This window comes from Andrena cerasifolii, chromosome 4 (assembly GCF_050908995.1).
Source record: "Andrena cerasifolii isolate SP2316 chromosome 4, iyAndCera1_principal, whole genome shotgun sequence".
Lineage (NCBI taxonomy): Eukaryota > Metazoa > Arthropoda > Insecta > Hymenoptera > Andrenidae > Andrena > Andrena cerasifolii.
The window spans coordinates 7745304-7768675 of NC_135121.1; the positions used below are offsets into that span (position 1 = coordinate 7745304).

Here is a 23372-nt window from a genome sequence, read left to right on the forward strand (position 1 = left end):
GTTCACGTAACCAGTCCTTTTAACTTCGGGTATATCACCACGTAGTAACTTCAACGATATCTACGTCCTCAGTCCCCGACTTCGACAAGAATAGCTCAGCCTTGCGGGGAACGTTAAAATGTCACAGGGAACCTGTTTGAATCCGCCGTTCGGAGCCGCTCAGCAAAACGGTACCCCACATGCACCCAGCCTAAAAGTCGGAATTCGGCGGAATGGGATTTTACCAAGGCGAACAAGTTCCACACGATTACGATCAGTACTGTCCACGGCCGAGCGTTGAATTCTGAGAAGCAATGGTTTGGCATTCCTCCATCAAATTCCGAGCTACACCCTGGATCCCTGCTATTCAACGATCGCGCGTATCGGACGGACCCGCGTGGTCTCGCCGCGCGATCTATACCGCCCTCCGCGCGGACGGTCTCGGATCCCGTGGATCGATGTCGTCGCGCGTCGGGCACGCCGGCTGCCGGCTACGTCCCTGGCGCGGTCTCACGGGCGAGGGCCTTTCAACTCGATCCGTATATCCACTACAGTCTCTCGTAAGGTGTGGTTCACGGCGTTCTGGTCAGAACTATGCTCGCCCGGAATCAACAAGTGCTCCTCGAGACTACGCCGGGAAAACACTTGACCTAACCGAACTCAGTGAGCGCGTCGTTCCCCTGTTTCGTCGGCCTGCGGCGTGCAACGAGGAAAGAGTCCCGAGGTACACCAGCGCGTAGCTTGGCAGAAACGGTGGACACTCTGCGGCCACGGAAGATCGGCCCGAGTCGGGAGTATACCACGCAAGGAGCGTTCCTGCGACCTTTCCCCCGAGGATTCGGTTACCTTGGAACCGCGATCGGGATCAAAGTCGCGGCGCGACGGCTCCTCGGTGATCAGTGGCCCGATGAATCATTGGCTTTCACGCGTCCAGGCGAGTCTGTGACGGCGCGTGCTCCTTGGCGAGGATCAGCGAGGATTCTGCGTGTCGGGGTTCCGCTGCACGTGACTTGAGTGCCCCTCGACTCGCGTGCTCATCGCGGGCCGAATAGAACCCGCACGGGAGCAACGGGATCGAGACCGACGAGGGATAGTCCAGCGAGGATGAGGCACCGTGAGTATCGATCTCGAGTTATTGCCAAGGAGGATCGTGTCTTAGAACAGCGGCGACAGTTTAGCTACGCGCCTCGAGGATGGAATTTAGGGAACGGTATGCGGAGGAGCCGCATGTTAGAACGGAGGCGCCTACGGCGAGCGTGGCCTGCTTAAAAAGAAACAAGTTTCCCTGCTGCACCTGTCACCGGCCGAAGCGTTTTTCTGTCCGGGCACGCGGCACGACCGACCGCTACGTCGTAACGAATGGAAACGTTGAGTTACAACCGCGAGATCGGGTCCGCCGTTCCGGCGCGCCAGCCTTCTCCGCCGCGATTAAGAAACAAACGCTGCGGTAATATTTTAGAAAGCTAGCTCGCCGCGCCGCTGGAAAGTGCCGGCGGGACTTTCTTCCCCGATCCCATCGGTAACTGGCTCGGAATCGATTATCGACGCCACGGCCGCCTCCGATGCGATTAAAATGTAGCGAGCTCTTTTCGATAACCCTGTCCGGGGAGGAACAGAAGTCGGTTGGAAATTCAAAGTTCGAGGCGGCGGCGTTAATCTGTTGGGTTGGCCAGGGGATGGGGGGGCACGTTGAATTATCCAATAAATTTCCTGGAAACTTGCTTTCTAGATTCAATTTTTCCTGAGAGAAAATCGATCGCTGGTAATGCGTCAATGTCACGCATAATTTAGGACAGTTTGCTGGGGGCCCCGTTGGCTAGGCTACTCCAGCTTGCTTGTTGGCAGGGTGGGGTCAGTTTGACCCCGATCGCGGGGAGAATGAAGCGTACACGCTTCGTTTAATTGAACGTGTAGTTACATTGACACTGGCGTTTCTAAAAGTATTAACGATGGAGTGTGAAGTGCTGTTGTTCACGGTTGGTAGTTGGGAACTGCCAGTGGCAGCAGAATTAGGAAACAAGCTTGTGGTTCGGCGCGATAGCGCAAGGATCTCGGAGCAATGTTCGGGCAGCTGGGTCTAGAAGCAATAATATGTAGGCAAGGTGTGGTAAATGGATAAAGCGTCGGATAGTACAGCAACGAGCAGTTTGACGTACTCGCGCGGGAATCTAGGCGCGATGTTCAATGAGGAATTTCTAGGACAAGAGAGCAACGTTACTATGGCGATATGTTCTCCAAACACAAGGCTTACGACCCGATTGTATCCGAGTATTTCTGGATACGCGAATAGTTTCGTGGAAATCTATTATTTTCATTGAACGGTGCTCCCCTTATTTGTGACGCTGTTAGCCTTAATTCGGGTTCCTCTAATTCGCAGCTGGCGCAAGAGTGACTGTTAATTATTGATTGAAGTTTTGTTTTCGCATATTCAGTATTACCTACTTTGTTTTCATAGGCCAAGGGTTTAGTACCTCTCCTGTTCAAGCAAGTATTAAATCAATAAATAAATACCTAGTAGTTAGTAAAGGGTGTGTTAGTGGAGGTTTTTTTTATATTTTATTACTCCATTCTTTTAACGTTAATAGTCAGCTTTCGGGATTGAATTGTATGTATTCGAAGAATAGATTTTAATTCGCGCAATTTTAAAGCTGCGTAGTTGTTAGCGATTGTAGTTGATTTAAACGGGCCAAATATTTAGGTACTAATTATAATATAGCAATTTAGTTTTCATTTCGAGGCGTGGAACGAAATTCGCCGTATCTCGGGAGATTTGCACACTCCGCCGCGTATTTGCCAGCAATTAAAATTGGAGGAAAGAGAAACGACGCTGGATGCTATTTTATTTGTGCAAGTGACGCACAACGTATAGCATGGCTGAGTCATACACTCTCCACTGTCGCGTATAATTCATGCACAAGCACATGATTATACTCTTAAAACGCAGGGCGAATACCTCTCTGTCTCTATTTTTCAAATCCTTGCATATGGCGCCATTATTAGGGGTGGGGGCCGGGGTAATTGTCCGAAAATTAAAGGTCTCTTTGGAAATTTATTAAAAGCAAACTACTCGATGAATTTCTTTGCAATTTTCACCACTTTTTATTGGATATTTAAGTTGCGCGAAGATCTTTTTTGAAATTTATTTAAAGCAGATTTATAAATTGTGCAGGACCAGTAACTTAGCGGTACAAAAAATTTCCGCTGACATGGTTGACAGTGTTCCGAAGAAACGGTTCTTCTGAAATCATAAAACCAAAAGGTTTTAGAAACTATATGCCGGTGGCTATGGCACGACGGGAAATTTTTTTGATTGGTCGTTTTCTTCTATTCCTCTTTTAACGAAAGAGGTTAATTTTCTCGAAAAAAATCCCAATTTTCTTCAGAGGTCCGCTATTTTGTCATTTTGCAATTTTTCCAAAATCGAACCAGTCGTGCCATAGCCACCTGCTTATAGTCTCTAAAACTTTTTTGTTTTTGATTTCAGAAGAACCGTTTCGTCGGAAAATTGTCAACCATGTCAGCGGAAATTTTTTCGAGTGCTAACTTAAATACTGATCCTCTGCAGCTTATAAATTTGCTTTAAATAATTTTCAAAAATGATATTCGTGCAACTTAAATATCCAATAAAAAGTGGTGAAAATTGCAAAGAGATTCATCGAGTAGTTTGCTTTCGATAAATTTCCAAAGACACCCGTTCTTTTGGGACCATTACCCTGTTTTCCCCCCTTAAGGGGATTAGGCAGTCGAAAAATCGATTGTTTTTACTGCATTTTCCGAAAGTACTATCTTTTCCGAATACAATGCCGCTTGGTTTATAGTAAAATTCGCAAAATTGTAGATTTGGCAGCTAAAAAGGTCAAGCGGCAACCTATAGCGTCGCCTTTGCCCAGAAACTTTAAATGCGTTTTTCTCGAATATTTTTTTCTCTTCATTTTAGTCCTGATTGCGAGCGAATTGAGGTTCAAATCGACTTGGAAAAAATTACAGGACGTGTAGAACATGTGTCATTTCGGCGCAAACCTTTGATATGGTCTGTAAAAATTCGAGACTTTCATAAAAAAAATTAAGAAGTTACCGTATTTTGGTAGCACACAAACAATGATGGTGCGCTACCAAAATCCGCTGACTTCTTAATTTTTTTTATGAAAATCTCGAATTTTTACAGACCATATCAGAGGTTTGCGCCGAAATGACACATGTTCTACACGTCCTGTAATTTTTTCCAAGTCGATTTGAACCTCAATTCGCTCGCAATCAGGAAAAAATGAAGAGAAAAACGCATTTAAAGTTTCTAGGCAAAGGCGACGCTATAGGTTGCCGCTTGACGTTTTCAGCTGTCAAATCTACAATTTTGCAAATTTTACTATAAATCAAGCGGCATTTTATTGAGAAAAGATAGTACTTTCGGAAAATGCAATAAAAAAATCGATTTTCCGACTGCCTAGTCCCCTTAAGTGAGAAGATCGAAGTTCGCACCTCGTTTCCCTAATTTATAATTCTAATAGTCTAAGCTTATTGATCGCCCCCGCGATGTTTCGAAACGATGACAAGAGAATGAAATATTAAGGTCCATACCTTTCCACTCGCAAAAATTCCGTACTCTCTACAGGGACCATTTCTTTGTATCAGAGCCGAAATTGCAGTAAATTGCGATTCGCTGGACTGTTCGTAGCTTGGCGGATTAAGTTCAGTGCCCGTGGCTGCAGTCTCCGTTGCACCGATGCAACCGCGATCCATGGATCGACGCGCTAGCATAGCGCACGCTGCGCCGAGGGAGAATAGGCCGCAGAACACGAGGCGGGGAAGCCTTGTGCTCGTTCCTTCGAACAATGCCGTAATGATACATGATAATAGCCGACGAAGCGCGTGATTACCGTCCACCTTAACTCCCGATCTGTCATTCAAACGCTATTTTAATGAATGGACTTTTATCCCCCGGTCCCTACATCGCGACGGGAACTGGCGAAAGAACAATGTCCCCGTTTGATGCCACCGCCACACGTGCACGCGTACTTTTAATTGTTTCCGGAATCACATAAAGCATCGTTCTTGAAACCCTAGGCGATCGAATCGACCGTCAGTCGATTATTAATAAACCGAAGGATCCAAACTTTTTAGAATCTTCAATTACTTTAAGCTTTTGAGGCCAGTGTACTATTTACTCCAGTGTTTAATAGATCACGTTGGGGCATTAAATTTTCACCCTATTTTTTAGTCCTCTTCGTCTGAGCCATTCTCACTAAACATGAAAGGAAATCCAAGGGAATGGCATTTACGAATAGACGACTCGAGGCAGATTTTAATCTACCAATGCTCGGCGTAATTAAATGCTCGCAAGGTAGTTAGTAGAACGAGGTCCCGCGGATCGATTGTTAAACAACGATGAAAAAAAAGTCTCATTGTTCTGACGTTTCAAGGAGTCGATCGTCGCGAGCCATCCGATTTTGATTCAGGCGCGACGAGAAATATAAAATCCCCCCCGACTACAATCGCGCGCGCCATGTTTTGCAACAATCTCTCCCGCCTTCTGTCCGCGGTTATTCTCCCAGCGTGAACACCAGAATTGCTAGTGACAATACGGAGACTCTCGGGCTTATAACATCCATCGCGAGGGGGGACGTTGTCAAAGGAACCGCCTGCGAGGAGAAAGATTTCGTTTCGCAAGTGTCTTGCGCGCCAGCACGCGTTCCGAGCAAATTGAGGGGCATTAAAGGTGGCGCGGAGTGGAAGCCTCTGGGAAAGAGTGATATTTCAATATCATCGTTGTTATCGAGCGTTAAATTCATCGCAATTGAAGCGTTACGTTCGCGCGACAGGAACAGCGAGGAATATCCTTTTGCAATGCAGGTGTTTCGATTCAGGACCATTTTCTGTTTGGGCCCCCCATCCTGTAGCGATTAATTGGGCCAAGCTATGCTGAAAGCTACAAAACCCCAATGGTCTAAAATTGTGTTTTAGTTTGAAGATTTTTAAAGAAAAGTAGCTTCATTTCTGTTGGGTATATTTTATTCCTTGCTATTGGTTTACAATGCTTTTTAATGGGTCATTCAATAGTGAGTAGTTTAATTAATATTATTTTACATTTTCTGTAGAAAACTACAGTGTTTTGTTGTAGATAAATACAACAATGTTTTCTTTTAACCCTAATGGAACTAAAAGTTGTTCCAGGGGCTGGTAATTTTTGGCAGAACAAATATCACAAAATTATGGTATCCGTATTGTGTTTAAGTACTTTTTAGTTATTCCGAGGGTTGGTCTCTGCATAACTTGGCCCAGTTGTTCCAGTTTGTGCGCGGAAGATAGAGCCTTGACAAGTCATTCGTCATACTTTAGGCTCCGCTCTTGGGGGTACTAAAATAAGGGAAGATCAATCTTCACGCCAGTCGATCTCTCACGTGTGATCCCATTAATGTCCACCTCGCGAACGAGTTCCGTTAAAGTTCACCATTTGAACATGAAATTTGGCCATTCTCGCCGCGAGAAAGTAGCTCGGTGTAGCGCTGATAATCAATTCAGCAGATGAAAGAGGCTCGGTTAATTATAAAGAGCGCTGCAATTTGCTCAGATTCATCCGGCAGATTGAGCAGAATATAATTCCTACAAAATAAACGATACTTAATCGGGCAAGCAGAAACGAGTATTAACCAAAATTCAGTGGCTCTCTGCTGCGATCGTGGGCTCATCGAATTGTATTCTGTCAGAGGTGATCCGGAGCTTATAACAGATACCGCGCGAATTGCTTGTCGCGATGATTCAAGCCGCGTCCACGGGCAACGTGTGCGCTGCTAGTGAATGACTTAGGATCTAACAGTCGCGTGCAACCCACGCACCAGGGACGCTGACTTTCACCTATCGGGACTTTGCCGGGCGACCCACAACTTTTCTTTCTTTGCTTGCACATTCCTGAAAGATATCGAAACACCTTACCATTGTTATGTAACCGTTTCAAACGCGACCCTGATTACATTGCGGCACGGCGATAAGTTTCTCCGTTGCATCCATAAAAATTGTAATAAATCGCTCGCGCCCAGAAGAAAAGCCGCGAAAATGCTTGCTCGACGCAGCAAAGTCACGCTGATTGTAGCGAGAGAAATAATACTTTTTCTCCTTCCTCTATTATTGAGAGTGAAATCTGCTGTGCGCTGAAAGTCTGATAAATGGAACACTCGGCTCATTTGATTCTGGACGTTGCCCATTTGTGGGTATCCATTCTTAGGATTCTTTTGTAATAATTGCTGAATATGGTGCGGCTGTTACGCGGGAGGAACATCAACGCGAAGTGAGCCAGGTGTACGAGGAAATAATTGGAAACAGTGGGTCAGCATTAAATGTCTGAGATCAGCCCAGAGAGAGGAGCACCAGGAAATTGTTGTCCGCTCAGAGCGATGACTAACGCGCTGCATTCCTCTGTTTAAACAGTTTAACGAGGACGAGTGACGAACGCGGAAAACCAGCCGCGCAAGTCACAGATTCCTCCGTCGCGAAAGAACTGCGGATTCTTAAGCGTCATAAGATCAAGCCCGCTCGATTATGCATGCAGATGCTCCCAGGAACTGGAGCGATATCCTTGTACGCCGTATCTTCCTCGCAATTATTCCTCGGTCTCGGGCGCGTAAAAAGTAGATTGAATAATGCGCGGCTGTCGCGTATAAGGATAGATAGTCGGTGGGATCCGTGCTCTTGGAAAAACCAGTCCCACGAACGTGCGCCGCTGTCGAGGTCCGAAGGAAGTCCTTGTTTGAGGGATCACCGATCGAATTTAAAAGTCGAACGATCAACGAGCGCTTCGACATCCCATTATCTTAACAATTAGTTCACCTCTACACGGTCTGCAGGGGAGAGTATGGGAATCACGAAGACTTAAGGGAAAAGTTAAATTCAAAGAAAAGTATTGACTCTAATCAGATTTACTTTATAGATAATTGAACTTTGGTTAATTATAAAGTGAACAGACGTACCGCATTTGAGCCCTTTGTCGCGCACTGAAAAGTGTCCTGCAAAATGTCCCGGATTGGACATGTAACCTTTTATATTTTCGCATTGGCATAAAGTTACTGTTTCCTCTACTTTTTTTGTAGTGAAAAAAAATATATTTTTAATTTCGTTTCAATGTATCATCTTATAATCAGAAGTATGTATTTTTAAATATATTGTAAATGCTTTAATAAACTACGGAAAAGATCTCCTCACGCATCTGTTAACCTTTTTATTTTTATTTATTTATTTTTTTTGCTTGCTTGCTTGCTTTTCCCGCATTCGAACAGAAAATATCTGGTCACTTTAATTAATTACCTACTGAGGCAGTACAAAGAATTATAGATACTTTAATAAAGAAATCATTTTTTGAAAGAAAAACGAAACTCTTTCTGTCCGCAATTACTCGTAGCTAGCGGGGTAAATGAGAACGGCTGTTTAAAGATCTTGATCTTTACCAAACACTGGTTTTCATCCACACTGTGGGTCTGGCACAGTCTTTCTTCTTTTATCACCGAATTTTGGTGGCTCGTGGGATTGAATATTTATTTGCTACCAGACCGATTGAAAGTCTTTTATCTTTAACCACTTTCACGGGTGATGTTTCAACGAATATGTACGTATATGCTTGCTAATATAATTCCGGGATACCTACTGGATATATAAAAAGCTTCGAAATATGGAAAAGTAAAGGGTAAATGCCATCGTCCGCAATAGCCCCATACATGCTGTTCGTAATTACCCGAATTGAACAGAAATGAAGAAATTTGAAATGCAACAAATACGAACATGTATACAGTGACTCGCATTAATATTCGGACACTTTTTAAAATCGCATAACTTTTTTAGAATTGGTCCAAACAACTTGAGTTTTTTTGAGAAGCTAGAAGGATTCGTTTGCTAAATGACGCATTTGGTCGTTTTGAAAAAAAAAATGTATTTGGTTGGAATAGCGAAAAAAATAGTAAAGGTCAATTTTTAAACTTCTAATCGCGAAAATTCCCGAAATCAGCGATTTTCGACCTTATTCTGCGATCTTTAAACGTTTGTACCGATTTTTATGAAATTTTAGGCAACTTACTGCAATCTACAAACGTTTTTTTTTTAATTTTCATTACAAGCTCACAAAAAAATTTTTAAAAATCGACCTTTACTATTCTTTTCGCTATTCCGACCAAATACATTTATTTTCAAAACGACCAAATACGTCATTTAGCAAACTAATCCTTCTAGCTTCTAAAAAAAACTCAAGTCGTTGGGACCAATTCTAAAAAAGTTATGCGATTTTAAAAAGTGTCCGAATATTAATGCGAGTCACTGTATATACGAAGTGATCCCGCGATTTTATTTAGAATTAAGTAACGGAACTACGAAAAAAATATGCTTTATTAAGTAGTATAGGTTTAATGCGCTACAGACTGAAAATACTCGAGCGTAAAATCATAAGGAAAGCGACGAAAGCATTTCACAACCATTATCTTCGCGGTTGCGCTTAGCCTTCCGTCGTGACAGTTTCCTTAATACCAAACACGGCTAATTACAACATGTAACAATATCGCGGGAGGACAGAATACGCGAATTCAGCGAATATCGTGGTGTTCGGGTTTATCCCGCGTTCGCAGTTCCCCCTCTCTCTCTCTCCCTCGTTGCATATCCTCCAGATATTATTACCTCGATTTCTATCAAAGCGTTTCGGTGGCATGCAAATAAATAACCAGACATTTGCTTGTTTTTCCTTGCCGAAGAAACGAGGGGGACGCTCCTAATCTTGCTGAGTATTCTCTCCACGAAGATTCTCGGCTTACCGAATGGAGCGCCGCCGGATGCGTGCGGAGATCTGATGCCTCGCCACCCCGGAAGCAGGAACCAGGAAACTCACCCTCCACCTTACCAAGTTTTACCAGCTGCGGGACAAGGCAGAGTCCGCCTGATTCTGGGAAGTCCTCATGGCCTTGCCTACGAGGGCTTCATGATACTAGCGCGTGACGCCGACACGGACAAATTTGTCGGGGAGTTCGCGAATCTGCCCGAGGAATCGGCCAGGACCATCGAGTGCACTCCGGGCGTAAAGGTAACGCTAGGTTTTTGATTTTCATGGGCCTCCAGCGGAGTAGAGTGGTCGTTCCTTCTAGAAGCCGACAAGGTTTTCCTGGAATGATTAGAAAGTGCGATAACTCGTAGGAACGTTCCTGTAATAGGGTCTTTTTGATCGCAGTTGAGGCCGAATTCGAGGCTGAATGATTCATGTGTCGCGCGGTGTGGTTTTTATTCTTTTTTTTTTTTGTAGAAGGTCGCGGACAGTGCGCCCGCATTTTCAGCCGATAAAGTGTTTTTCCTTGTTTTGTTAAAGAACGCGGTGACTCACACGAACACGAGCAAGAAGCACAATCTTGAGTTGGACTGGGAGGCGCCCGTTGATTACGAGGGCACCATTGTCTTCAAGTGAGTATTAAACGATTGTAATTCTGCTTTTAACCCTGATGATCTTGTTGGCGAGATTATGGGCCAGGCTGGAAGGTAGGATCGTTAGCGGGATGGGGATATTAAGCGTCCGGTTTGCGTTTTCGAATTTTCAGGGGGCGCGTAGGTGTCTGTACTTTCGGCATTAGACCCGGGTAAAGGCTGTTAGGTTTTATCGCAAGTGTAACTAAGGGGTCATTCTACTGTGATCGGCCGAAAAATTAAGCTATTTTTAAAGATTTTTTTTCTGAATAAATACAACATATAGTGAAATAAATCTTTTTGGAATTTATTGAGCTACTCTTATATTATACAAAAAAAAATTAAAAAGAGTTTATTTGATTTCTTTTTATTGTTTTTTTACAGCATCAATATGGTACCTAAAAAAAGGGGTATGTTCGTGGCGCAGGTGATTTCCCGGCTCAGGCTTATCTGGATCCGAAAATTCGAAAAGATTCTTAATCTGTACGAGTGTCGCTATCGCCCGCAGCTCAATAATTAATTCTTGTCGAAAAATAACCAGGATTTTTCTTGGGGGACGCCCGAGAAAACATCTCTCTGGATTCGTTCTGTCTAACTTTTTTTCTTCAAAACGTCTCCATTTTGTTACTTTCCAACAAAAATTGTTAATTGAGCTACAGGCGATAGTGATACTCACAAAGATTAAGAATCTTTTCGAATTTTTGGTTTCAGATAAGCCTGTGCTGAAGAATCACCTGTGCCACGAACATACCTCTTTTCTTAGGTACCATATTGATGCTGTAAAACAACAATTAAAAGATCATCAAAAAATTCTTTTTAATTTCTTTGTGTGTAATATAAGAGCAGTTTAATAGATACACAAAAGATTTATTACATTACATGTTGTATTGAGAAAAAATCTTTGATAAAAGCCTAATTTTTCGACCGATCAAAGTAGAGCGGCCCCTTAAAAGTGAAGCGAGTTTGCTTCGACGGAGTGGCGTGCAGCGCGGAAAATGCACGGCGGCGTCACTGCGGCCATTGGGCGTGTAAAGGGAATAAGTTATAGGAATGCGGAAGCGAGGTGAATCGAGTCACGAAAATCAAGCGCCAAGCCATACTTTCACATTAACTTCTCTCATAATCCGCGCCAGCCTACTACGACCTGTTGGCTCTAAAGGTCTTTCGTTCTCAGCGCCGCTTTAAATTCACACCATTCTTCCTGCCATAAAATCATAGACTATCGATTACCACGCGATCGTTGCAAGCTGGTGAACTTGTTACGTTGCTTTGCTTACATGTTGCCGTTACTATATAGATCAAGGTATTCCACTTTCTCACCCCCTTCCCTAAGAATCATCCCTAGTCTGACGTACAAAACGAGCAAATCTAATCTTGGAATTACCACGCAGAATGCAGGAAATTTTCAGAATCACTATAGACCACTATACAACCATTATCTCCGAAATAATCGAACCCCTCGGACCGCGGAGGGGAAAGGAACAATATCGATTCGCACTCCGCGTCTCGGGCAGATAAGCGTATAAATTACGATCTTGCGGGTGAACGTGGTGCGGCTCATTGCCGTCCAGTCGTGGGAGCCAAAGATAACAATGTTGAGAGCCCGCAACCAGCATCCAGCGGCTAATAACGAAAAATTGTATCGATAGAAGCGACAGGGAGGGGGAGGGCTGAGTTCGAGTCACGTGATAATTACGAAGTTGAAAGACAATTTACGTCGAACGGCTTATTTATGGTTGCAGGCGTGAACTTGCCAAGTTTTAATAGGGGCGAACCTCTGTGCCGGCATTAATTGAGCATTCAGGGAAGCCTGGGGCGCCGATTATGAGCGGAAAAGTTTATAACGAATGTCCTAGGCGTTCGCTCGCACCGTTGTGCGCCGTTTATATTGTATTCCGTACACACTGTGCCGCGTGCCACGCGTTCGTTCCTAATCGTAATTCATATGCCGACAGATCGCGGCGCGTTACGTGCCCGTGCTACATCCACGGTGCTCCCGAGACCGAGTTTCCCCCCGGAAATTAACCGTTCAATTAATCGCCGACGCTCAGGTCATCGGCGGTAACGTTAACGAATTCTGGGTACTTTGAAGATCACGAAACGTTGGGGACTTTATTACCTAATTGTATAATCAGCTTCCTTTGATTCCGGTATATATAGTCAGTGCTGGATTAACCAATAAGCAAGATAAGCACGGGCTTAGATCGTCAGGAGACAGGGGGCAACCATAGAAATTTTCTGAATGTTAAAATCTAACTTTTATTAAAAATCTTTTTAGTCAAATTATCAGAAATGCCTAAGAAATCGTTTTAAAAATATACGAGCAAGGTGTTAGTCGACATAAGTCACTTCTGTTATGTGTTCTTCGTTAGCAGTTAGTTCCTTGTGCCTATCAGTGAATCTTAGTACCTAATTATGAATCTAGAGGAACGTAACACCAGTCTGGCCGAAATCTTCCCACTTCCCTTTCACCGGTCAGACAGTCTGGCACATATCGACTGCCACCACTGATTTCCTTGTGCCTCGCAGGTCCACGTTCGCGCAGGATTACAGTACGTACTGGGTCGGCGTGGAGTCGCCGAGAGTGAACGTTGGCAAACGATCCATCGACGTATTGACCTCGTCGACGCCGGTCACCACCCTCAGGACAACCACGCCGCCCTATTATAGCCCGACCGTCGATTACGAGGTACAGTCTTCCTCGGATTATTGAAATGCTTTTTTCCCCCCGGATTATCGGGAAACACCTACCCATCCCACAGTTTTGCTTCCTCGCTGCGAGCGAGGGTCTGCGGTCCCGGGTAGGCCGCCCGTTGACTGCCAAGAGCAATAAAACTACTGGGCCAGGTAAAATACCCAGCACAGAAAAGTAAAATGTTCATGTTTCTGGTAAATGTTCACGAGACTATTACAAATGGATTTTGTTTAAGGTTTCTCGGTAAAAATGAGTTGAAACGCGAAGCAATTCGGTCCATTACATTCGCTAAATGCTGTAATTTACACACTGGAGAGTGACTTCTTCCCGTTACACGCTATGTAATACTGCAGAAAAGAATTTAAATGGAGAATATCAACCAGTTCACCAAATTGTAAAATGTCTGCTGAAGATTGCTTAAATGCAGCCTTCGGGAAAAATTTCCTGGATGTTTAGTACCCATTTGTTATTACGAGGATTGGCAAATTAATTCTATAACACAGTACAACAAATTTTGATTTTTTTTTCGGACTTGTAACATTCAATAGCCGTTTCTTATAGGTTTTCGTGCCCTGAAAGCGAATCCGCAACCCGTTTGTCGCCATCACCCTGAGTTTTTGAGAAAATCAATTTTGAAAAAAAAACTGCAAATTTTCAACTTTGAGCATCTTTTGTGTTGAAACGGTAATAGTTATTCGATTGTTCGTCAAATTATTCTACGAACCCTCCTGAATACAACAATATAAGTTATTATTGCATTATGAACATTTAAATATATTTAAACAACGATCAAAGGGAAAAGGACACCCGAAATGCACCAATTTTGCAGATATCTTTCAATTTATTTCCAAAACGATGCAGCGGATAATTTTCCTTCGGAAACCACTAACAGAGGTGGTAAGTTACGTTTTGTTTACAATACAGAAGCGAAATAGTTTGGCAAAACGTGCGGCGCCGACAGTGGTAGTCACGCGCGTTAACCGTTTGTGTTACACTGAGCGGCAGTGGATCGCGCGCCGCCGTTGACTACCACTGTCGACGCCGCACGTTTTGCCAAACTATTTCGCTTCTGAAAACAAAACGAGACTTGCCACTGCTGTCGATGCTTTCCGAAGGAAAAATGTCTGCTGCATCGCGTGGGATGGTCAGATTTTATCCGAGACCCTTAGTTTTGGAAATAAATTGAAAGATATCTGCAAACATTGGTGCATTTCGGGTGTCCTTTTCCCTTTGATCGTTGTTTAAACATATTTAAATGTTCATAATGCAATAATAACTTACATCGTTGTATTCGGGAGGGTTCATAGAATAATTTCACGCACCGAACAATCGAACAACTATTACCGTTTCGACACGAGAGATGCTCAAATTTGAAAATTTGCAGTTTTTTTTCAAAATCGATTTTCTCAAAAACTGAGGGCGATGACGACAAATGGGTTGCGGATTCGTTTTCAGGGCCCCAAAACCTATAAGAACCGGCTATTGAATGTTAAAGTCCAGATGGCTGTTGTACTGTGTAATTGCAGGAGAAATGAAGCGTGTTTTTCCCTTAAACCGGGGGACTGGAATTCTAATCGTGTTTTCATAATAAAAAATAGATCGAATTGCTTCGTGTTCGGACTGATTTTCGTCGTCACGAACTCACCAATCCATCGGTAATACTCTCACCAAGGTGTAATCGGTACTATAAAAAGTTTCATATTAAATACTGAACGACTCAGTTCGCCGTCGACCGAGGGTCTCCAGTTGGTGCGCTACTTCACTCACTCACACGTCGATCAGTCTCCTTGTCAGACGGTTCGGGAGAGGGCCTTGACAAGGGTCAGTTCATTAGGTGCTAACTACTTCCCCTGCCCCGGTTTATCGAGAATTCCCCGGTCCCGAGTCTTTCTCGATAATCCGGGGAAGACTGTAAGTACTCGCCCATTACGGGCCCGACTGCTGATCACGAGGCAACCGTGCTTTTCGCGGCCGATAATCATGGCGACCGGGACGATCAGGCTGGTTGGGAAGCCGTGCGAAGTTCAGATCGAGGCTGCGCAACTTGGAGATATCCGGCAGACCCTTTGACGCCTGTTTCGCAACTACCGCCAGGCCTGTAACGAGGACAAGCCGTGAAATTCCGCTGCGAGATTAGCCTTGGATGCGAGCAGCCGACGAAACGTGCACTAGCTTCTGTGCAAGTGCGATTAAGGAGGATAACGGAATTAACGTTTTCCTGTAAACAGGGGGTGGTGGGAGGCTCGCCCTGAGAAATTGCAGGCGTTACTTCGAGATAATCGGCGGCGTTTCCCTTCGGGCGGAAACGGAGGAGCCTGTCGAGATACCTATTCGCGAATCGAAAGTACGCTCGTGTTTTAACAAATATTACCTCGTGACGCGCGGCCGCATGTATTATGCATGTGCACACGTGTGCACGCCGTTGCAGTTAGCTGTACGTACGAATGCATAATTCGAGCCGCTAGATAGACGCCGCAGGCTTTATGGTTTATGTACTTTCGCCGTTCACTTTCCCGCCGCCTCGCCTGTGATTTTTACCAGCGTCATCGCCTCTCCATTGTCCATCCACGTTTACCGCGTCTCGTCTTCACCCCGTGGATGCGCTGCAAGGTGGAACCGAGCCAATGCTAGAAGAGCGGACCGCCCGAGAGTCCACAGACTGCAGGGAGGAAAGTAAACACCGAGTCCCGATGATCTCGCGCACCTTTTCTCCATGGGCGATTCTTCTGCGTTGCAATTACAGGTGCATTACGCTCGGCGGAATGCAAATGAAATGCGCGAGACTGTAGTGCAGGTTCAGTAATGGCTGCCGACAGCCACGCCACCGCGATTACCCTGTTCCACGAGGTGTGTCTAAGTTGAAGGCTGGCCGTCGCGCTCTTCCCGCCGCGGCTTCGACTTCCGTTTTCACTGTCGTCCAAACACGCCCGCAATTAGCCGCGCCGAGGAGTAATCAGCCGGTCCAACGGGGTGGGCTTGGAGAGTCGTCGGGAGTTTGCCTCGCGACGTGGCGGCTGTCACTGCCCTGGGCGAACGTTTCGCGCCTGGCATTCGGGGCAAACACTCGGCTAGGTTCACGCGGGGTAAATGAAAAGAAGATACGGGTCGACGACGCCTTTTTCTGCTTATCGTCCTCATTAACCGGTTCCACTTTCGAAACAAGATCGTCGCAAGAAAAGGCGCCGCGCGTACCAATCTCGGCTCCATACTTGGAAGCTTCATCGAAGAGTCTCTCCAGAATAGGTCCGTACCTACCACTCCATTTACTGCTCGACGCGAGCTCGTTTAAACATACACGCGCGACACGTCGAGGAATAGACCGTTCGACTCTTGCCGTTCGATGGAAATAATCCCAAGTCTGATTCACGCTCTCAGCTAAATCCTGTTGTTTGTTCGTTGCTGTTTACTCGCAGGCACTTTCGGTGCGTTCTCATTTTTACCTCCGGGATCTGTTGTTTTCCATTTTCACTTCATGTAAGCCACGAAGTTTACTGAGAACGGAGGCCTTGGGACATGGGAGAGGGGATCGGTCCTTTTGGAAAGGTGTTGGGTCTTTGACTCTATCGCATTCCGAAGGTGTATTCAGTTGCTATGCCGGGGAATGGATTATGCTCTTAATAGGACAGTAATACAGGGTAATATAGCATGTTTCGTCTTTCGCTGCGAAAACTAGCAGGTTAGAGAGGTTTGCAACGAAAGGTAGCATGTTCGGGTTTACCAGCGGCCGTAGCCGCGATGGAAAACACTGGTTCTCGTTGGATCACCGAAGTTAAGCATCACGGGGCGGTGTACTGGGGAAAGATGGGAGACCACCTTTCTCCCGGTGCGCTGCTGCTGCTGGGACCCGAAGGAGAGAGGAGGGAAAAATGAATGACTAATGTTCGTTGGGCAATATAAGCAAAAATGCTTGAAACGCCATCCTGTGTAAAAACACAGGAAAAACAAAAATACAAATACAAATGTTCGGGTTTACCCCGCGTTCGCAAGTCCCCCACTCTGTTTTGTCCGCACAGTGGCATTGTAATCAATTGAGCGTCTTGAGCAAGCACACATTTCTGAAATACGTTGCGGAAAGTTTTCGAAGTGGTTCGATTAAATTACAAATACCTCTAAAGTGGTAAGTGTGTAATGATTTTCACAAATACTGTTGTATAGTGCTTGGAATGGAGTTTAAGACTTACTAGTTGTATATCATTAAATGATGAAGGCTTAACTTCGAAGCTACTTAGTAGTTACCATGTTATTGTTTCCAAATATGAGACCCGTGAAAGTTCTGCTAATGAGAGTGAAGAAGAAATTGTTCTGAATGATGAAAGTGATTAGGAAATAATATTATGATACAGAATGCTTGTTTCGCGCAGGTCTTTATTCCTCAGATGTGCTAGGTGAACAATGGGTTGAGAAGAAATAGATTTCACATGCCGACTTTATAAAAAAAAAAGGAAAAAATAAGTTTCAGGAAAAAGCAAACTGTGTCTCATATTAGGAACTCATTTTTTTAATCTGCGTATTTGAATGACTTTCGTTTTTATTTTATTACGAAGAAACCGAATTTTTGTTACAATACCTTCCAGTAGGTTGCTAAAGAATACATATTCTACTTTTAAAACGTGTATCGAATTTAAATCAAAGTGTCCTCAGAGTTACGACGTTTTTAAGAAATGGGTCTCATATTCAGCTACCTTACCCTACTTCGTGGTTAGTTGAAAATGATGGAGCGGAGGGTTCCACGTTGCATATTGTGTTATTAAAACCGATCGAACTATGAAGAATCTCGTGACGAGGCGTGATCGTTGGGCACGTTTGCGTTTCAGACGAAGGAGGCAGAGGATCCCATGTACAACGGATGTGGCGCAACGAAGAACTGCTTCGGCACACCTGCAGGATGCATAGAAACTAAAGACTGCATGGCGATGGTGACCGTGCTGGTTCGAGGCGAGCGATATCTCTTCGAGCTGCAAGCACGCGACAGTAAATACGTGGCCGTTGGTTTATCCGACGACAGTAAAATGGTAACGTTATCCGCATTAAAGCAGACACGTTTTATCAATTCCATGATCAATAACTAGCTCGGGTTACCGTTCGCTGCCGGAGCATTCGCGTAACGCGAATCATAACGAGTGTGTCATAACGATAGCACTAATTAAGTTCGCACGTTTAGGGTGGACTGTCTGTGAATCGGCTGGCGAGCAGCAGCAGCCGCCGATTTCGGTAACTACCCTTGTCGACGATCGTTTAACCCTTTGTCTGTTGCGCAGGGCGACGACAGCGTGGTCGAGTGCACGAACGAAGGAGGAGAAATTGCATTGCACATGTCTTGGAACTCTGGAAAGCATAATACGCGGCAACCCATGGTTTGTACCCCAGCGCTCGCTATGTCGAAACGCTCACCGCGGCCGGTATACCTGTATCATTCCGCGGAAATAATGAGCCGTCGAAGTAACGAGGTTCATTCGGTTATTGTCCGACTCTAACAAACAGCCAGATCAATGGTTTCGTTAATATCGCGCTGTACATGTGATACCGCGCGCGGGCGCGCCAGTGTTTGATTAAAATTGTTGATAATCATCATGCTGCGAACGGCCCGGAGATAAACTCCGGTTTAATTTATAATTGCCACGATAATTCTCTCAGAATCGCTGCTTTAATATCGCCGTCGTTGCTAATTAGAATCGGCGGCATGTGTCCGCGCGCGGAACAGTAAAAAAGGCAGAACAGAGGCTTTGGAGCGTGAATTATCGAGGTCAACGTTACGCGAGCACGCGACTCGCCGGCAGGTGAAATTAATACGATCCTGAACCAGCGAACCCCGCGGTGTGCCGGTCGGCTTTCGCCTCTGTGCAGCACCGTTGCCGATCAACCTTTCATCCGCGGCTTGCCGAGTAACACGCACCGCGACCTTGCTCCATTCCCCGAATTCCGTTGCAGCAGGAAGGGGCCGTACAGCTGGAGGCGAGCTCTATCAAAGACGACACGATCTCCTGTAAATTCTGGAGGGAGAAGACTACGGTCGTTCAAGGCCGCGAGTACGACCTCGTCAAGACGCCGTACAACCTCCTCATCGCAGCTGGCAAAAGCTTGAAGAGTGCGTAATTGTTCTTTATTATTGTCACTCCAGCAGAACTGGCGATGTCGAATATTATTTTTAATATCCACATGGATAACAACTGTGTTCAGACAGTTGCATTTGAAGGATACTGTTTCCAGTGTGTTGCGCAGAGTTTTCTAAAAAAAATCATGGTATAGAGTTGGACTATTTATTCGTGAAAGTAAATAGAAAGGTGGCGGTGAAGGTGGGTTTAAGAATCAGCCGTTTCCGAGTCACAAAACATTCTTCCCTGCCTCCGCAATTAAAGTGACAATGAAAAAGTAGGGCATCCTCGACAAGCTTCATACCTCACGTGAATTCAGGATTAATGATCATAGAAAAACACAGGGAAGAAGCTTCCCGTTCAGCTCTCTTCGCGAGCTGTTTCCACGCCAGGCGTGGTCGTACGTGGTCAGACGCGGGTAAACAGTTCCCGAGACTATCCGTTCCGAAAAAGCAGGATAGCTTCATATCAGAATCACCTTTGCTGCTTTATCCTTGGCCAAACTGCAGACAACTCGCCTCCTCCGATACCTCCGCAGACTCGCGATAAAATCACACTGCTAATTAAACTGAGATGGAGATCACCTTGAACCCCTTCGGTCGCCCAAAAATCTCAGAAAATTCAAGTACAACACCGTCTCTCAAAAAGTTCAAAATCATTTCGACTGAACGTACCGTACGATCAGACGTTCCGCTCCGTCATTCTCGAGCCAGCGCGAAACAGAGAAATGGTTGAAGCAACCGTGTGGCGAAATGTTTCAGGTAAAGGTGTCGATTTCCACGATACGGCTTACGACGCGACCGGCGGCGCGAAATTGTTGTCCGACGTCGGGGGTTACACAACGGCCAGCAACGTTCTGATCCGCGTGCACGGCGCCCTGATGCTGGCTTCGTGGATCGGCACCGCGTCGATCGGCATCCTCCTCGCCAGATACTACAGGCAGACCTGGGTCGGCTCGCAGCTGTGCGGAAAGGACCATTGGTTCGCCGTAAGTATCCAATCTTTCCCGTAATCAGGCTGGCCGAGCGGGTCCGGAGGAGAGATCCCTGTCCGTGGAACTAATGACCCCGAGGTGGTGGCCGGTGCCACCTATTCGGCGGGTCGATGCGGCTGTCCGTGAGTCCATGACTCTCTGATCGGGGCGAGGCGAAGGAACCGAGAAGGGAACTGCGATCCGATGATGTCCCGCAATTACCACACCTCGAGAGAACGTAGCACCGACGAGCATCCGATCCCGATCGCGTCCAGATACATTAATTAATGGGGATCGCTGAGACAACTGTTTTCTTTATAAAGCGTACAGTCAATAATTATTGCCGCAACGCCGAATTATCGGCGCAACGCTCGAGGAACATTTCGAAAGTTATTGTTTTCGAATTATCCCGATTAACCGAGGGAGATATCAGCAGAGCGCTGCGCTCGTGTTTAGCCCGCTTCAGTTTTTCTGAAAGCAACGCCACTCTCCGCGCTGCCGAGTGGCCTCTGAAGGGTGTAAACGTTCCCGGGGAACGCTCAAGCTTGGCTGATGTCCAAGGATAACGGTGAAGTTGTCTTACCTGGGCGAATGATACTTATGCTGTAATTGAGCGCGAGGTTTCTTTACCTTGATCGTTTGTTTTTCAAATAAGTTTCGAGTATCAATACCGTACCGGGCGCTTGTCTTTTCTGGGCGTGTCGTCTCGCTTCCCATTCACTAAACGACGTTTTAAGAAGTCACCCTACGCTGGCGCGTTATCGCCGTGAGGAAGTCTCGTGTAATATTATCCTCTCTCTGTTCAAGTGGCACAGGTTCTTCATGATACTGACGTGGTCGATGACGCTGGCGGCGTTCGTGATAATATTCGTGGAATTGGGCGAGTGGAGCTCTGAGGTGATACACGCGTCGTTGGGATTAGCCACCACGATCTTGGCCTTCATTCAGCCGTTCATGGCGGCCGCGAGGCCACATCCGGGAGCCCCGCGAAGACCTCTTTTCAATTGGGCGCACTGGTTCGTTGGGAATGCAGCGCAGATTTGCGGCAGTAAGTTCCGGCCGTGATACCGGCGGCTGTTTCTTTTCTCCTTCCTCTCCTCTCCATGTTTTTGTGTTATTCGTTTTACGGACAATGGGTTAACCGCCGCATTGAAATTCCTTTCGCAGTAATCGCGATTTTCTTCGCGGTCCGGCTGAACAAGGCCAAACTCCCGGAATGGGTCGACTGGATTCTGGTCGCCTACGTGGTATTCCACATCCTGACTCACCTCGTACTCACGGTAAGGATGATATTTAGATATTTTTACAAAGCATCGTTCCCCGCGCACCCACTCGAGCTGCGCAGGCATCGCTGGCTTCTTTTATCTATACACAGTGTGTCCCGGTTTGATCTATAAATGGATATCTCTAGAGAGAAAAAAATATGGAACGCGCTAGGGGTCGGAGGGAATGGTTTAAATGTCATGGAGGAAAGTAGATAGGGGTGGTGCCAAGGGTATTCCGCGCGACATTCTTCAACCCTTGCATGCTCGATATCCTGTTATTAATAATTCCCCGTTGAAGATGTATCCGCTGATAGATCGAAATCAAGCATGGCCTTGTACAAATGTACCCTAAATTTCCTCCACGATGAATTGCCCATACCACTCAATTAATATTACTAATATTACAGTGTTTCGGTATGAGTTATTAATATTCCAATGCAATTAGTTCGTGTTTCGATTTGATACAGGGCATGTAATGTTCTAAAATATACTGCCATCCGTTATACATAGGCTATGTACAAACAGAAAATCGATGTTATACCCCCGTGACGCGAATTCGCCCCGAATTGGGACCGTTTTCAATTTTCGGCCGACTATTCGTAGAATTCGGTGACGTAACGATGGGGATCGATATCTGTTATAGTTCGTCGGATGCGCCTCTGATAGACAGGCCAGCCAGAGGGTGAACTCGTTTCCGATGAAAGACATGCATTCTCGCGGCTCGATGGTCCATCCAGACGCGAGGCAGGACGCACCCGTAAGTCTCTCTTTAAATAATGTCCCTCGGAGTCCCTCTAACCGGGTCGCCACTGACTTTCAATGACCTGTTCTCTTTGCCGCAGCACTCGGGCATCCGGAAGTTCATCTTCGGCATATACTTCGTGGCCATCGTCCTGTTCGCCGCATCCCTCATCGTCATCACCGTACTGGCGCCCATCGAGGACACGTGGGCCACGTTCACGAACACCATTAAGAATTACTAAGCACCGCCCCCTCCCGAACGACGATTCCGTAATAGTGGGTGTATTTGCATCGGCTGATTGCGTGCGAGGCCGTCAGAACGCCTCGTGGCGTCAGGTGTATCGCCGTAATCGCGGCAAGTTTCGAACTGCTTCGGAGTATATATACATTCGTCGACTGTCTATATGTAAATGAGCCTGGAAGTGACGTAAGTCATCGTTCATAGAATAATACCGGAGGGTGGATTACGCGACAATATCGGCTGACTACATCGAACGTTGGAGAGTAAGTTGGAATTAGGTACCGCGGCAGATGGTGTTGCCGTGTAATTAGCGACAGTAGGGCACGGGGAACAATGGGACACGATTCGATTGCCAGCTCTGTTGACAATGGCACTTTTCGTTACCGGTGCCTCCTACGGTGACTGGCGTTGTTCCGAACCCCTTGAATCGGCCAGCCGCACAAATACCCGTCCGGCAACACGGTTGCGAGTTAAGTGCACGGTATACAAGCGGCGTCTTACTTTCCCACAGAGACCGAGAACAAGGCATTACTTCGTTTTTAATTCGCGATATTCGAGCGCAGCCGCGTACGTTGCCGCTTGTTTAGAACCTCCGTCGAGAGATCCGTCCGCAAGGTGCTTCTATATTTAAGTTCTTCTCCCGGTAAGATATACACAGAGACCCGTATTTATGGTAACGTTTACAGTATTAGCTTTTACATAACGTATTCTCGATTTTTACACGTGCTTAGATTTATATTGTACCACGGTCGGCGGTGTCCCGCGTCACGAACGCGGCCGCAGCCGGTTCGTCTCGCGCCGCGGGACGACGCTTACCTAATTAACAGAGGTGTACTTGTATTTTTCGTACGTTAACGGTATTGTTAGATAAGTGAACGTATATGTACAATCGCACATGGTGCAGAGAGTAATATAATTCGGTGAGAAATATCTTTCTGTCTCAGTGACTGCACGGCCGCGTGCGAGGATC

At 45.9% G+C, this 23372-nt stretch overlaps 1 protein-coding gene across 3 annotated transcripts; it reads left to right on the forward strand.

The window, feature by feature from the left end:
• Positions 1 to 517: 517 nt before the first annotated feature.
• LOC143367719 (putative ferric-chelate reductase 1 homolog) lies at positions 518 to 23334 on the forward strand. Of its 3 annotated transcripts, none has more exons than XM_076809836.1 (12): positions 518 to 1093; positions 9699 to 10024; positions 10304 to 10395; positions 12925 to 13084; positions 17905 to 18102; positions 18349 to 18444; positions 19019 to 19175; positions 19944 to 20170; positions 20963 to 21203; positions 21323 to 21435; positions 22064 to 22177; positions 22263 to 23334. In XM_076809836.1, the coding sequence occupies exons 1-12, from the start codon at positions 1084 to 1086 to the stop codon at positions 22401 to 22403; spliced, it is 1875 nt and encodes a 624-aa protein (XP_076665951.1). In that variant the 5' UTR covers positions 518 to 1083; the 3' UTR covers positions 22404 to 23334. The 3 variants fall into 3 exon arrangements, with proteins under 3 accessions (XP_076665951.1, XP_076665948.1, XP_076665949.1); XM_076809833.1 differs by lacking the exon at positions 518 to 1093 and adding an exon at positions 2024 to 2081; XM_076809834.1 differs by lacking the exon at positions 518 to 1093 and adding an exon at positions 2024 to 2081 and having other exon boundaries at positions 19022 to 19175.
• The last annotated feature ends 38 nt before the right edge of the window (positions 23335 to 23372 follow it).